Below are 15,108 nucleotides of genomic sequence, written 5' to 3' on the forward strand. Positions count from 1 at the left end.
TTTTTCAACCACTCCACAAATTTCTTGTTAACAAACTATAGTTTGTGAATGACAAGTAATTTTTCCAACAATTGTTTACAGAGATTATTTCACTTATAATTCATTGTATCACAATTCCAGTGGGTCAGAAGTTTACATACACTAAGTTGACTGTGCCTTTAAACAGCTTGGAAAATTCCAGAAAATGTAATGGCTTTAGAAGCTTCTGATAAATGATGTAAATTAGCCTGAGTCAATTGGAGGTGTACCTGTGGATGTATTTCAAGGCCTACCTTCAAACTCAGTGCCTCTTTGCTTGACATCATGGGAAAATCAAAAGAAATCAGCCAAGACCTCAGAAAATGAATTGTAGACCTCCACAAGTCTGGTTCATCCTTGGGAGCATTTTTCAAACACCTGAAGGTACCACGTTCTCCTGTACAAATAATAGTACCCAAGTTTTAAACACCATGGGACCACGCAGCCGTCATACTGCTTAAGAAGGAGATGTGTTCTGTCTCCTAGAGATGAACGTACTTTGGTTGCGAAAAGTGCAAATCAATCCCAGAACAGCAGCAAAGGACCTTGTGAAGATGCTGGAGGAAACAGGTACAACAGTATCTATATCCACAGTAAAACGAGTCCTATATCGACATAACCTGAAAGGCCGCTCAGCAAGGAAGAAGCCCCTGCTCCAAAACGTCCATTAAAAAAAGCCAGACTACGATTTGCAACTGCACATGGGGACAAAGATCGTACTTTTTGGAGAAATGTCCTCTGGTCTGATGAAACAAAAATAGAACCGTTTGGCCATAATGACCATCGTTATGTTTGAAGGAAAAAGGGAGAGGCTTGCAAGCCGAAGAACACCATCCCAACCATGAAGCACGGGAGTGGCAGCATCATGTTGTGGGGGTGCTTTGCTGCAGGAGGGACGGGTGCACTTTACAAAATAGACGGCATCATCAAGTAGGAAAATTATGTGGATATATTGAAGCAACATCTCAAGACATCAGTCAGGAAGTTAAAGATTGGTCGCAAATGGGTCTTCCAAATGGACAATGACCCCAAGCATACTTCCAAAGTTGTGGCAAAATGGCTTAAGGACAACAAAGTCAAGGTATTGGAGTGGCCATCACAAAGCCCTGACCTCAACCTTATAGAAAATGTGCGGGCAGAACTGAAAAAGTGTGCACGTGCAAGGAGGCCTACAAACCTGACTCAGTTACACCAGCTCTGTCAGGAGGAATGGGCCAAAATTCACCCAACTTATTGTGGGAAGCTTGTGGAAGGCTAGCCGAAACATTTGACCCAAGTTAAACAATTTAAAGGCAATGCTACCAAATACTAATTGAGTGTATGTAAACTTCTGACCCACTGGGAATGTGATGAAAGAAATAAAAGCTGAAATAAATCACTCTACTATTATTTTGACATTTCACATTCTTAAAATAAAGTGGTGATACTAACTGACCTAAGACAGGGAATTTTTACTAGGCTTAAATGTCAGGAATTGTGAAAAACTGAGTTTAAATGTATTTGGCTAAGGTGTATGTAAACTTCCGACTTCAACTTTATGAAGCCATTGACTTTTAACCCACTTCTTTCTTATTGGAGGGAAAGCTTTAGAGTGGCAAACAAAGTGTGTAAGTGTGTCAATGTATGATTTTGTTGACAACAAGGTCTTTGAAGGTGAAGGTTGATTTCCACCCAGAATATAAATCCTTCAGCTCAGTAGTCAGGTTGGTACGTTACAGTGGAAATGGGGAGCCAAAGGATATTTACGAGACCCACTAATTACAACTAAATAATCAATTACCTTTTTCACTGCCAGCAACCCTGGTAAACATTCAGTAAATCAAGAGGCTAAGCCTATAATTAGTGTGTGTGTGTGTGTGTGTGTGTGTGTGTGTGTGTATAAACCAGTAAATTCTGCCACCATAAAGTATGCATAACTGACATGATACATCACTCACATTGCCTATGCTCACATTAATAATTATTTGCTATATTCATTCCTTAAAAGATGCATTATGCACAAATTGCTCCACCATTTCCTGGTTGCTAAAATTCTAAACCGCCTAATTTCAGTTTATGTGAGAAAACAAGCAAGTATAGCGTAGAGAATTTTGTACAAATCTAAACAGCTGTGAAATATATTTTCCATAACCAAAAATATGTATTTTCAGCTGTTTGAAGCTGGTGTACAAAACCGAAATTAAAAGATGCAAAAACGAAACTTAAGAACAGGAAGCATAGTGCACTCAGAACAGATCTACTGCTTTTTAGATTTGCTTTCAATGAGAATGAAAGCTCTATAACACACATTTCTATGTCAATTTGGTAGTGGCGCCCAAAAAGTTATATTGCAGCCTTAAATCAAGCGAAATTCTATTTAGCATGACACATACAGTACATTAAGCACACACATTTATGTTGGTGAGTAACGCACACACCCCTTACTCACCATCCAGGTTGCCCAGCAGTGTGTCCAGTTTAAAGCCGGTAAAGTTGGCCATGTTGGGTGGCTGTGGCCCTGTGTTGTTGTGGACGGGCAGGGCGGCAGGCAGGAGGATGGTGCGCGGGCACACGGCGAAGAAGCTGATAAAGATGGTGGCCAGCACCAGCATGACTACCAGGAAGATGAGGAAGGAGGCCTTGGCATAGATCTCTGCCCCCACCAGACACACAAGCAGGCAGAGGAGGAGGATGCCGGTGGCATAGAGCAACGACCACCAATACCCTGCTGGCAACACCTGGAGGGAACCTGCTGGGCTCACCCCATCTGGAGTGGGGAGGGAGGGATGGTGGTAAGTAGGTTAAAAGGTGTAGGGGGTTAATGAGATGATGAGAGAGAAGGAATGAGGGTGAAAGGGTGAAAGAGACCATGAAAGGTCAAAGGGTGGGAATCCAATTCAGTTTGATTTAAATTGATTCAGTTTGATTCAATGAGCTTTAACATGGGCATACAATGCATTAGTAGACATTGTGAAATCAGATTAGTTTTAGATCAAATACAAACATACTAGAAAAGTAGTCTGTCAATGTAAACAGAGCGCAGGTTGGCATTTATTGGGATGGCTCATGTACTGGAGGCAGCTCTGCAGGGTAGTCACTAGCTGTCACAGCCAAAAAGTAATAAAATCAGATTTTAAACCGCACCACACTTCCAACATTATGCCTAACCTTAAATTATGACCAAAAAGTACATTTTTGTTTTCATAAATTTTTACAATATATAGCCAATGTTGACTTTGCCGCTGACCCATCTTGTGGAAATCGCACAGCTCTGCCTCCAGGACAAGATTCATCCCAAAAAACATCGACCTTCAAACAAAGCAGGTAAAAGGGAGAGAGTATGGCTGTATACCTTCTGGAAGCCCGAAAGTTGCTACTATGGCCTCAACCAGACCCAGGATATAGAGGGCACTGCTACACACGTTAGCCAGGAAGAACATAACACCTAGACTGCCCCCAAACTCTGGCCCCAACGCACGACTTATCATGTCTGGGGGAGGAGGGAGTTAAGGCTGGCACTCACAGGAGTTAAGAGTGAGTGTCAATATGTGTGTGAGAAAGAGTGTGTGTTTGTATGTGCACACTATAGTGTAGTGAAGGCACTGAAAGGATAGGCGCAGGCATACACACACACACAATGTGTCTTACAGATAAAATGAAAGCAATACCAGCCATTCACTGGCACACACACACAAATACCTGGACGAATGCAATGCTACATTAATGAAAAAGAAAGAACACTGAGGTGGAGTGTGTGTAAAGTATATGGGGTGGTGTCGCCTGAAATAACATGTCTATACATCTGACTATCATATACAGCCGTGTGTATTGCTGAGGAGGATACAGTAGGCCCCTCCTGCGTCCAGAGCTCCATTGGTTGAGATGGCACACACAGATAGCACGGTCATACTGATGATGAAGTAGGCCACTAGGAACATGGCTATAGTCTGATACAGTCCACACTGGCCCACCACGAAACCTGACAGGAGAGAACACAAGGACCACACTATGGTTAAACAACACTACGAATTCAAATCATCTCAAAGTCCCTAACGGGAACTGGGTTTGGTGATTTAACAAGTGGTGGAACAACTTTCCTAGAGGAAGTTGAAACTTGGAATTTACAGTAATTGTCTATAAGAACATGCAGTGGGGAATTCTCATTGGCTTTCACCTTAACTACACAGTTGAGAAAGCAGTTTGACTCACCTCCCTCATACAGAGTCATGTCATTATTAACCAAAACACCATGCCAAGGCATTCAGATATATTTGTTTAAGAAATGTTGTTGAATGTCACACAAAATCAGTTTAGACTGACAATATATTTTATTGATAATAGCCTATGGCAAAATACCAAACTTCTACAATGCTACTATTTCCTTGCAACATTCAACAATAGGTCAAAATGCATAACAAGTTATTTCATGCTTTTAACAAAAACAGAACTCTTCCAATTCACTGGGCAGCACTCATATTTCTCCTATGCATTGTTGAAACAGAAGCACTGCAGTGCATTGTGCCTTATGTGGAATGGTATTATTGTCTCTCAAACGGGTGGCTGTTCAGCCTGTGCGTGTCTACACCACAGCAGCTGAGGTATCATGAGACAAGGGGCAAAACAGAGGGGGAGCACATCAAGGCAGGAGAGAGAACAGACAGACCATTTTACTTACCGTGAGAACTGTGATTAGAATGAAACACCTCTGAACAAAGAAAACAGATGAGAGATATTGATGAATGGGTATTGTATTTGTAAACATATCTTCGGAATATTTGTGATTACATTAGAGATACTGTTGTCATTATTGCCATCAGATATTGGACTTCGAGCTCTGCATCATGTGAACGCGATTAACGGCTCGAGAGTAAAGTTATGGTGCGAGGCAATAAAGCCATTTCTTCCAAGAGCTAGAACTATATTTTACTCCAAGTTAGTCCACTTCAAACTACTCTATTCCTCCAATAACAAAATTGTTGTCTTACATATTTCACATTTATTATCATTACTATGACCACCATAACGATCCATTCCCAATGTGTCCTGGGATGCACTCACTCCAGTATGCCCTATCCGTTAACCTACTTTTTCCTCCATACCTCTCAGGAGTTCATACCCTTGTGCTGTATCACATCAAGGGACTTTCCAAGTGGTACAAGGGTCATTCCACCAAGTGTAACGTGGTAAAAAAAATACATTTGATTTCTAATTTCAAGATTGTCATAAAGAGCACTTTCAACACGTTATTCCCATCTCAAGAGGTTAAAAACAAAAAATGCCTATAGTAAGTGCTAAATAAAGTTACAGGGTTGAAGATTTCACCTTAAATCATCCAAAAATCTCATTGTGACAGGGGCAATCAAAGCATGTGTGCATCAGGGAGTAGCAACTGAACGCAAAATTGTTCAAACATTTCAAGCCTGTCTATTTATGTCTAACAGATTTAGATGCACAATTGTAAAGTGGTTGTTCCACTGGATATTATAAGGTGAATGCACCAATTTGTAAGTCGCTCTGGATAAGAGCGTCTGCTAAATGACTTAAATGTTAAATGTAAATGTAACAGGGTTGACGTGTTCTGCCCGACCCGCCTGGTTTTCCACCAGAAAATGGCGAATGAGAGTAGAACCAGCTCACCTGTTTTTACACTGTTTAAAAAGGAATAGGTTCACCATAATAAAACAAGAGTTCAGTTCATGTAACAGGGTTGACCTTAAAAGGATGGATAGATGTAAATTAATCACTACCGAATAAAACATACAAGTTAAATGGGTTTCCATCGCATTTTCAACTTTACTGAGAGCTCATATTTTTATTTTTTTTAACCTCTATGGGCTAGGTGGGACGCTAGCGTCCCCCCCGTGGTGCACTCCATCAACAGCAGGTGCATTTCAAGAGCGGCAAATTTGAATCCAAATAAATGTCAAAATTCAAATTTTTCAAACATACAACTATTTTACACCCTTTGAAAGATAAACATCTCCTTAATCTAACCACGTTTTACGATTTCAAAAAGGTTTTACGGCGAAAGCATAAATTTAGAGTATGTTAGGACAGTACATTTACAAGAGTTGTGTGTAATGTTTTGTCAATTCAAAGACAGGGTCACCAAAACCATAAAACCAGCTAAAATGATGCACTAACCTTTTACAATCTCCATCAGATGACACTCCTAGGACATTATGTTAGACAATGCATGCATTTTTAGTTCTATCAAGTTCATATTTATATCCAAAAACAGCGTTTTACTATGGCATTGATGTTGAGGAAATCGTTTCCCTCCAATAACCGGCAGTCAAGTCAACACCACAAATTAAATAATTAAAATTAGAAAACATTGGTAAAACATTATATTGTCATTTAAAGAATTATAGATTTACATCTCTTGAACGCAATCAACTTGCCAGATTTAAAAATAACCTTACTGGGAAATCACACTTTGCAATAATCTGAGCACTGCGCCCAGAAAAATACGCGTTGCGATACAGACTAGACGTCATGTTGGGGAGATCTAAAATCGAAAATACTATGTAAATAATCCATTACCTTTGATTCTCTTCATCAGATGTCACTTCCAGGTATCACAGGTCCATAACGAATGTAGTTTTGTTCAAAAAAGCTCATCATTTATGTCCAAAAATCTCCGTCTTGTTAGCACATGATCTAAGCCAGCCGGACTTCTCGTCATGAACGAGGGGAAAAAATATATTTACGTTCGTTCAAACATGTCAAACGTTGTATAGCATAAATCATTAGGGCCTTTTTTAACCAGAACATGAATAATATTCAAGGTGGACGAATGCATACTCTTTTATAACGTATTGGAACGAGGGTACCCAACATGAACTCGCGCGCCAGGTGTCTAATGGGCCATCACCTTTCCATGGCTCTTGTTCGGTCAGATCTCCCTCCAGAAGACTCAAAACACTTTGTAAAGGCTGGTGACATCTAGTGGAAGCAATAGGAAGTGCCAAAATATTCCTCAGCCCCTGTGTTTTTCAATGGGATAGGTTTAAAGGTAATACAACACATCAGGTATCCACTTCCTGTCAGAAAATGTCTCAGGGTTTTGCCTGCCAAATGAGTTCTGTTATACTCACAGACACCATTCAAACAGTTTTAGAAACTTTAGAGTGTTTTCTATCCATATATAATAAGTATATGCATATTCTAGTTACTGGGTAGGATTAGTAACCAGATTAAATCGGGTAAATTTTTTTTATCCAGCCGTGCAAATACTGCCCCCTAGCCCTAACAGGTTAACATTATATAGTGAGTATGCCACCTCCCGAATTATAACGTGTTCTGACATGACGACCCCCCCCACACACACATTCTGAATCAAACAATGAAACTGTAGATAGTCAATTTTTTTCACCGTAATGTTTTTATTAGTCAGTATAGCAATGTAACATTATTGATCTGTCAGTTTCCCTAGTTCATTTCCTACTTGTTACACTGACACGGTATAAACAGCTCTACAGGCTTCACTGTCATGATGCACAGTCAGTACGCAACACTATGCTCGTCTTAGCAGGATCAGATGGTGACAGGTGTCCCAGCAGGGTCAGACAGCCAGGGAAGACCAGTCTTCGGAGCTCAGGTGAATTTTGCAGTATATTATAACAATCAGTGAATGGATACAAAGTTCCATCTTGAGTTGATGGATATGCTACAGCCAGGGGTCTGAGAATAATGGTAATTTCAATTATTGAACCATTATATTATCCAAGAATAGAATCAATGTATAAATGTACACCAAGGTCATTCTTCTCATGCCTCATCTGAGCAGGATCAGATGGTGACAGAGGTCTCATCAGTGTCAGGCAGTCAGGGAAGACCAGTCTGACTGCACTGAGAGGAACCTTTTTGCAGATGCAACACTTTATTCTTTCTGTGCAGTAAACACTGGACAAGCCAGAAGCTTCAAAGATTGAATCTATTGTAAGGCAGTCTGGCAAACCTCTAAAATTGATTTACAAACTGTATCAAGGGTTGATGGAGGCTTTTCCAGATGACAAAACATGTTAAACAAAAATGTGAGGAAGACCTGGGAGACTGATGATGAATGGATACAGATATGTTTCAATGCCCAGTCATCCTCATATAATCTCAGACATAAATTACTGCAGTTTAAGACCATCCATAGAACGTACTATATGCCAGTGAAACTGAATATCATCACTCAGAAATGTTACTATTCTGCTGGAGGTGTAAAACACAAAAGGGGACATATTTGCATATGTTGTGGTCTTGTGAAGGCTGGCTGAATTCTGGCAAAAAGTTATTTTATCTCAGCATATCTACAGATTCTCCCTGTTTTTGTTTGCTTGGAAATGTTGATACTGGAGACTTATCAAAAGAAACTGTGTCACCAAGCATTTATAGCAGCTAAGAAACATATTGCCATTAATTGGAAGGTGGGTTATCCACTCACAATGTAACAATGGATGGCAGAAATATCAAGTTATGTATCACTAGATTTGATTTATTACAAGATTAAGGGTATACTGTGCAACTTTCATGAGGTCTGGATGCCTTATATGGCATGGTCTGGGGCGGTGTCACAGCATCATCGGACTGAGCTTGTTGTCATTGCAGGCAATCTCAACGCTGTGCGTTACAGGGGAAGACATCCTCCTCCCTCATGGGGTACCCTTCCTGCAGGCTCATCCTGACATGACCCTCCAGCATGACAATGCCACCAGCCATACTGCTCATTCTGTGCGTGATTTCCTGCAAGACAGGAATGTCAGTGTTCTGCTATGGCCAGCAAAGAGCCCGGATCTCAATCCCTTTGAGCACATCTGGGACCTGTTGGATCGGAGGGAGAGGGCTAGAGCCATTCCCCACAGAAATGTCCGGGAACTTGCAGGTGCCTTGGTGGAAGATTGGGGTAACATCTCACAGCAAGAACTGGCAAATCTGGTGCAGTCCATGAGGAGATGCACTGCAGTACTTAATGCAGCTGGTGGCAACACCAGATAGTGACTTACTTCTGATTTTCACCCCCCCCCTTTGTTCAGGGACACATTATTCAATTTATGTTAGTCACATGTCTGTGGAACTTGTTCAGTTTGTCTCAGTTGTTGAATCTTGTTATGTTCATACAAATATTTACACGTTAAGTTTGCTGAAAATAAACGCAGTTGACGACTTGTGAGGCATCTGTTTCTCACACTAGGCGCTAATGTACTTGTCCTCTTGCTCAGTTGTGCACCGGGGCCTCCCACTCTTTCTATTCTGGTTAGTGCCAGTTTGCGCTGTTCTGTGAAGGGAGTAGTACACAGCGTTGTACGAGATCTTTAGTTTCTTGGCAATTTCTCGCATGGAATAGCCTTCATTTCTCAGAACAAGAATAGAATGACGAGTTTCAGAAGAAAGTCTTTGTTTCTGGCCATTTTGAGCCTGTAATCAAACCCACAAATGCTGATGCTCCAGACACTCAACTAGTCTAAAGGCGGACAGTTTTATTGCTTCTTTAATTAGCACAACAGTTTTCAGATGTGCTAACATAATTGCAAAATGGTTTTGGAATGATCAATTAGCCTATTAAAATTATAAACTTGGAATAGCTAACTCAACGTGCCATTGGAACACAGGAGTGATGGTTGCTGATAATGGGCCTCTGTACACCTACAGTGAGCACCATAATTCATTGGACAGTGACCATTTTTTTGTTATTTTGGTTCTGTAGTCTAGCACTTTGAGTTTGATGACAATGAGGGTGAAGTGCAGACTGTCAGCTTTAATTTGAGGGTATTTTCATACATATCGAATGAACCGTTTAGAAATTATAGAAGCTTTTGTAATAGTCCCCCACATTTTTGGGCATCAAAAATTGGCCAGTTTAACATAATGTAGAATAAAGTAATCATTGTTAATATTTGGTTGCATATCCTTTGCATGCAATGACTGCTTGAAGTCTGCGATGCATCGACATCACCAGACGCTGTGTATCTTCCCTGGTGATGCTCTGCCAGGCCTGTACTGCAGCCATCTTCAGTTCCTGCTTGTTTCGGGGACTTATTGCCTTCACTCTCCTCTTCAGCATGTAAAATGCATGTTTGATTGGATTCAGATCCGGTGATTGACTCAGCCAGTCAAGGATTTTCCACTTTTTGGGCCATCAAAAACCCCTTCGTTGCTCTAGCAGTATTAGGGTCATTGTCTTGTTGCATGATGAAGTGCCGTCCAATGAGTTTGGAGGCATTTGGTTTTATCTGAGCAGATAAATATTTCTGTAGACTTCAGAATTCATTGTTCTACTTCTGTCTGCAGTCACATTATCGATGAAGACAAGTGAGCCTGTTCCACTGGCAGCCATACAGGCCCAAGCCATAACACCCCCTCCACCATGTTTCACAGTTAAGGTGGTATGCTTTGGATCATGGGCATGTCTTTTTTCTCCACACTTTCCTCTTTCCATCACTCTGGTACATGTTAATCTTTGTCTTATCTGTCCACAATACTTTTCTCCAGAACTCTTGGGGCCCTTTTAGGTGCTTTTTAGCAAACTGTAATCTCGCTTTTCTGTTCTTCAGGCGTATCAGTGGTTTGCATCTTGTAGTGTACCCTCTGTAGTCCTGCTGGTGTAGTCTTCTACGTATGGTAGACTGACACATCTACACCTGCATCCAGGAGAGTGTTTTTGATCTGTTGGGCTGTTGTCAGGGGGTTTTCTTCACCATAGAGAATATTCTCCGGTCATCCACTACAGTGGTCTTCCTCAGTCTACCGGGTCTTTTGACATAATTGAGTTCACCGGTTGGTTTGTTCTTGTTAATGATGAACGAAACTGTTGACTTGGGTTTTTGCAATGTTCCTGATTGATTGATTTTCATTTCTGAGCCTTATGACGGCCAGCTTCATTTGCATCGACACTGCCGCCTTCCTCATGTTGTCACACCCCAATAACAACCTCCAAAGGCAATAGCAAAGTCTAGAATCAATACTTTTCATCAACAACTCTCCTGCATTCACTAACGACACAAATGAATACACCTGCCTAACGACACACATCTGTGAAGCCAATTCAACAAATACTTGTAGTACCTTAAAATGGGGGGAACATGTACAAAAAGGTGCTGCCATTTCTAAACGGTTCATCTGATATGTATGAAAATACCCTCAAATTAAAGCTGACAGTCTGCACTTCACCCTCGTTGTCATTGTATCCTTTCAAACTCAAAGTGCTAGAGTACAGAACCAAAATAACAAAAAATTGTCACTGTGCAATGAATTATGGTGCTCACTGTATGTAGATAGTCCAACTATTTTATCTGCTGTTTCCAGCTACAATAGTCATTTACAACATTAACAATGTCTTCACTGCATTTCTAATCAACTTGATGTTATTTTAATGGACAAAGAAATGTGCTTTTCTTTCAAAAACAAGGACATTTCAAAGTGACCCCAAACTTTTGAATGGTAGCGTATGTGTGATTTTATAAAACGTATGTTTTCCAAACCTTTCCCGAGACATAAAAAGATGGGAAGGAAGTTCTGTTGGGGAGAGATTTGAGTCATTGACTAGACTGATAAGGGTTGGGCGGTGTTGCTGAAATTTGATATAGATTATGTTTTGATGAAGAATAAAAAATTAAGTCTGTACTTTGTAAGAGTTGTTCATTTGTTAGGCTATTGGTTAAAGGTGCAACAATATTGATTAATTATCATTGATCTAGTTCAGTCTTATCAATCACGCAGTGGCGATTTAAGCATGTACATCTTGGTGGGTACATTTTTTTTTAAAGTGAGATGAATGCCGGCAAAGCCACTACACAACACTAAACAATACATTAATTGCAATATAACGGTGACAAACAGTGCCCACAAACTATTAGGGCCTACATAAAGCTGTCCCAACACCTTACCACTGCTACACCTGGCTATCAGCGGAGCCTTGTCTGGCAGCGAAACAGTCTCATTTACGACTTTAAAAAATATATAGTTGATATGACTGACTTGCTTCTTTAACAAATGTGCTTTCTACTGACAATTGAGATGTACAAACTATGGCATAAGGGGACGACAAGCGGATAAGAGGCTATTCGTAATTTTGATTTAAGACATTAACGAGCAAGCTAGGACGGACGTAGTCAATATAACTATTTGTTCAGTACTTTTGAAATGAACACTGACAGAATTCAGAACATGGGTCATTCTTACAGTGTTCTCCCTGTACACCAAGTCAGAACCGTAGGATAAATAAAGGGGGCATATAAGCAGACAATGAAAGCTCTTACAACATTCAATGATTACATTTATCAAAAACAGATCATAGGCTACATGTTCACCACCAAGTCAGAACAGTAGGCGAAATTAAGAGGTGAAAAATAGACAAATTATTAGGGTGAGGCACATGGGCCACCTTACTACACAACATACACTTAGTATTACTTTCTTAGCTACAGTATATATATCTCCCTGGCATATTACATAATTTATGCAGCAGCATACCAGACATTTCTGGACTCACCTTGTTGTGCTGTGCTCACTTGAACAGGAAGGTGGCACGGCGGATCTTCTTGGGCAAACTGTCATCAAAGTCTGGGATTCTCTGGATTTATGGTGCTTTCAAGACAACTGGGAACTCGAAGATATAAAAAGGTTGAATCATGATGACGTCAGTGATCTTCAGGTCGTAGCTCTAGAAAGAGGCAGCGTTCTGAATTTACAATTCCGAGTTGGATGAAAGTCCAAAATGTATTTTCCCAGTCGTAGCTCGTTTTTCTCCGAGTTCCCAGTTGTCTTGAACTCACTAAAATCAGATTTTGAAGTTCCAAGTTAAGTTGTTTTGAGAGCGGCACAAATCATGTTTCATTGACAGCATGGCCAATGTTGAATGTTTATCATTTTAAAACTAGGAAAAGAGAACCTTCATCTTTGACTTGGGACCACAAAGCCACTCCACTGAATAGCAGGCTAACGATTGCTTGCAGTTAGCGACACGGACTCCTTCCAAACCACTCATTGTTGCGATTTCCAACTTGTTGTGTAATGTTTACGTCCAATGGCCAATGAGCACCCGATACATTTTACCTATAAATTGCTCTTCATTATTTATCTTCATATGAGAAGGATTAAAAAGGATTTGCCAGTAGTTTGTCAACTTGATTCATGATGACTGCTAGCTAAGATTTAGATCAGTCCAATCAAAGCTACTGTAGATATGTGATTTGACGTCATTTTATCTGTGGCCAATGACCTTGAGCCTTCTTGGATAGGCACTTCTAATGTAACTCTATGGGCTTGAATTTGAGAGCTCTACCCTTAGACTTGGAGGTGACTTAGTGTCCCCATAAGTGACAGAACACTAAGCCAATCACGGCGCAAAGCTCCGTATTTTCTGTTGGCTTTCCCCACCACCACAGCAAGCACTGAGCTAGGCGGAAATACATGCATTTTGGAGCTGCCTTAAGAAAACAAAAAAAGAGACCATGTTTGTATGCAGCTTTATTAACTCAATTATATATTATTTTACATTGTTTGCAAACTGATATGTGACACGTACTGATGCCAAAATAACATGCAAAACAGGCAAAATGTTTTTTTTTTTTATTGTTATTTTTTTATGCTAAAAATGTGAGGCTCAAAAGAAAATGGGGCTCTGCCCCACCTGCCCTGAATGACGGGTCGCCACTGCAATCACTTCAGCATATTTAATAATGATCTCTTACCTAGATGACTGTGGGCATTTTTGCTTACTTTTTGTTGTTCTAAATAGAGACCGCTAGGAGGGCCATATTAGATTGTGTAGAAATGCAGGAAAATAGCTTCAGATGCCCCCCAAAATTGAGAGGACCCCCAAAACCCCCGCCAAATGATGTCCCCCCACTTCTAAAACCAAAGTTGCGCCCCTAATTCTACACAATGGCCCGAGGGTATCTGCCCGCTTTTGGCTAGAGCGCACATATAGCCTACATAATGAGATTATTATTGGCAAAAGAGCGAGATTATTTTGTTAAAAAAAACAGCCAAACATCGATGATCTGGTCACCAGAATAAGACCCTCGATATCTATAGGAAAGGCGCATTAAACTCATCACCTTGCACTTTCACCACCCTGTGAATTTGATCATAACTTTCTTCATCTGTAATCTAATCATTTCATTCATTTTACCGACAAGAAGATCCCACCTTGTCTAGAGTATTTTGTTTTGTCGACATTTGGAAAGTTGACCGAAAAAAATTGTTCCCATCAGGCCTGTATTTTTATTCAAGAATGTTGAATAAAATTACATTTTAACGTCAACATTTTATTTCACATTCTGGCTTGTAGAGGTCGTGAGAGTTAACTTTCCTGATTCAAACTCTAATTTATGCTCGATGAAGAATTCAATTGAATTCAAAGTCGGGTTTCCAGGCAACAACTGGCTCAAATGTACCAACATGGGCCTAAAGTAAAGCTATGTTGTGGACACTGTCATAAATAACGGTAGGCTATACTCACCGGACATTGTAATAAATAACCGTAGGCTATACTCACCAATTCGTAGAAAGACCACCACGCTGAACATAGACAGTAAGGTGGGTATCACCACGCCAAAGAATGTGGAGAGTTTTTTGGGACGGCTGTGGTGCGCCGACTTCAGTCTGGAAAAAGCCAGGGACTGCTCCACAGTCTCCCCAGACAGACACGGCTGATGCTCCCCCGACTGCTCATTGACGTTTGTGGAGAGACGATAGTGCAGGAGCGGTGTCCTCTCCGACATGGTGAAGCTGCTGTTGGCTACTAGGACTAGCCAGAACTTTAGAACACGCTGGCACGTGTCGGCTTCATACACTAAACTAGTTTCTAGAGTTCACTCCCAAAACGTAGAAGCCAAAATCAGTTCGCGTGACTTTACTAACACATGATTTTCTCAATAATGTAACCAGACGCTGGACAACATTGTCACGGGCCAATCGTTGAAGTCTGAATGCTAATCAATGTAGTGATATAGAATGCCTACACCGACATTATAAATACATGTTCTCCTCGTGTGGCCTAACTCCACTCGAACTCAGAGAAAGCACTATATTGTCGTGGGCCTACATTAAAAGCCACACATTTTCGTAAAAATTGTCCTTAGCCACTTTCCAACAATCCGTGAGCATTGTGAACCC

General features: G+C 40.7%; 1 protein-coding gene across 1 annotated transcript in view; it reads right to left on the reverse strand.

Moving 5' to 3' along the window:
- Positions 1-15,108, reverse strand: part of LOC106581294 (solute carrier family 12 member 9) — an 84,861-nt gene extending 69,753 nt beyond the window's left edge. Inside the window, exons 1-4 of the mRNA XM_014163255.2 lie at positions 14,489-15,108; positions 3,842-3,976; positions 3,350-3,487; positions 2,447-2,764 (exon numbers count right to left, since the gene is read on the reverse strand). Of these exons, the coding sequence (XP_014018730.2) occupies positions 2,447-2,764; positions 3,350-3,487; positions 3,842-3,976; positions 14,489-14,714 (817 nt within the window). The 5' untranslated portion in view covers positions 14,715-15,108. The remainder of the gene's footprint in view (positions 1-2,446; positions 2,765-3,349; positions 3,488-3,841; positions 3,977-14,488) is intronic.

The sequence above is a fragment of the Salmo salar genome, chromosome ssa20 (assembly GCF_905237065.1).
Source record: "Salmo salar chromosome ssa20, Ssal_v3.1, whole genome shotgun sequence".
Lineage (NCBI taxonomy): Eukaryota > Metazoa > Chordata > Actinopteri > Salmoniformes > Salmonidae > Salmo > Salmo salar.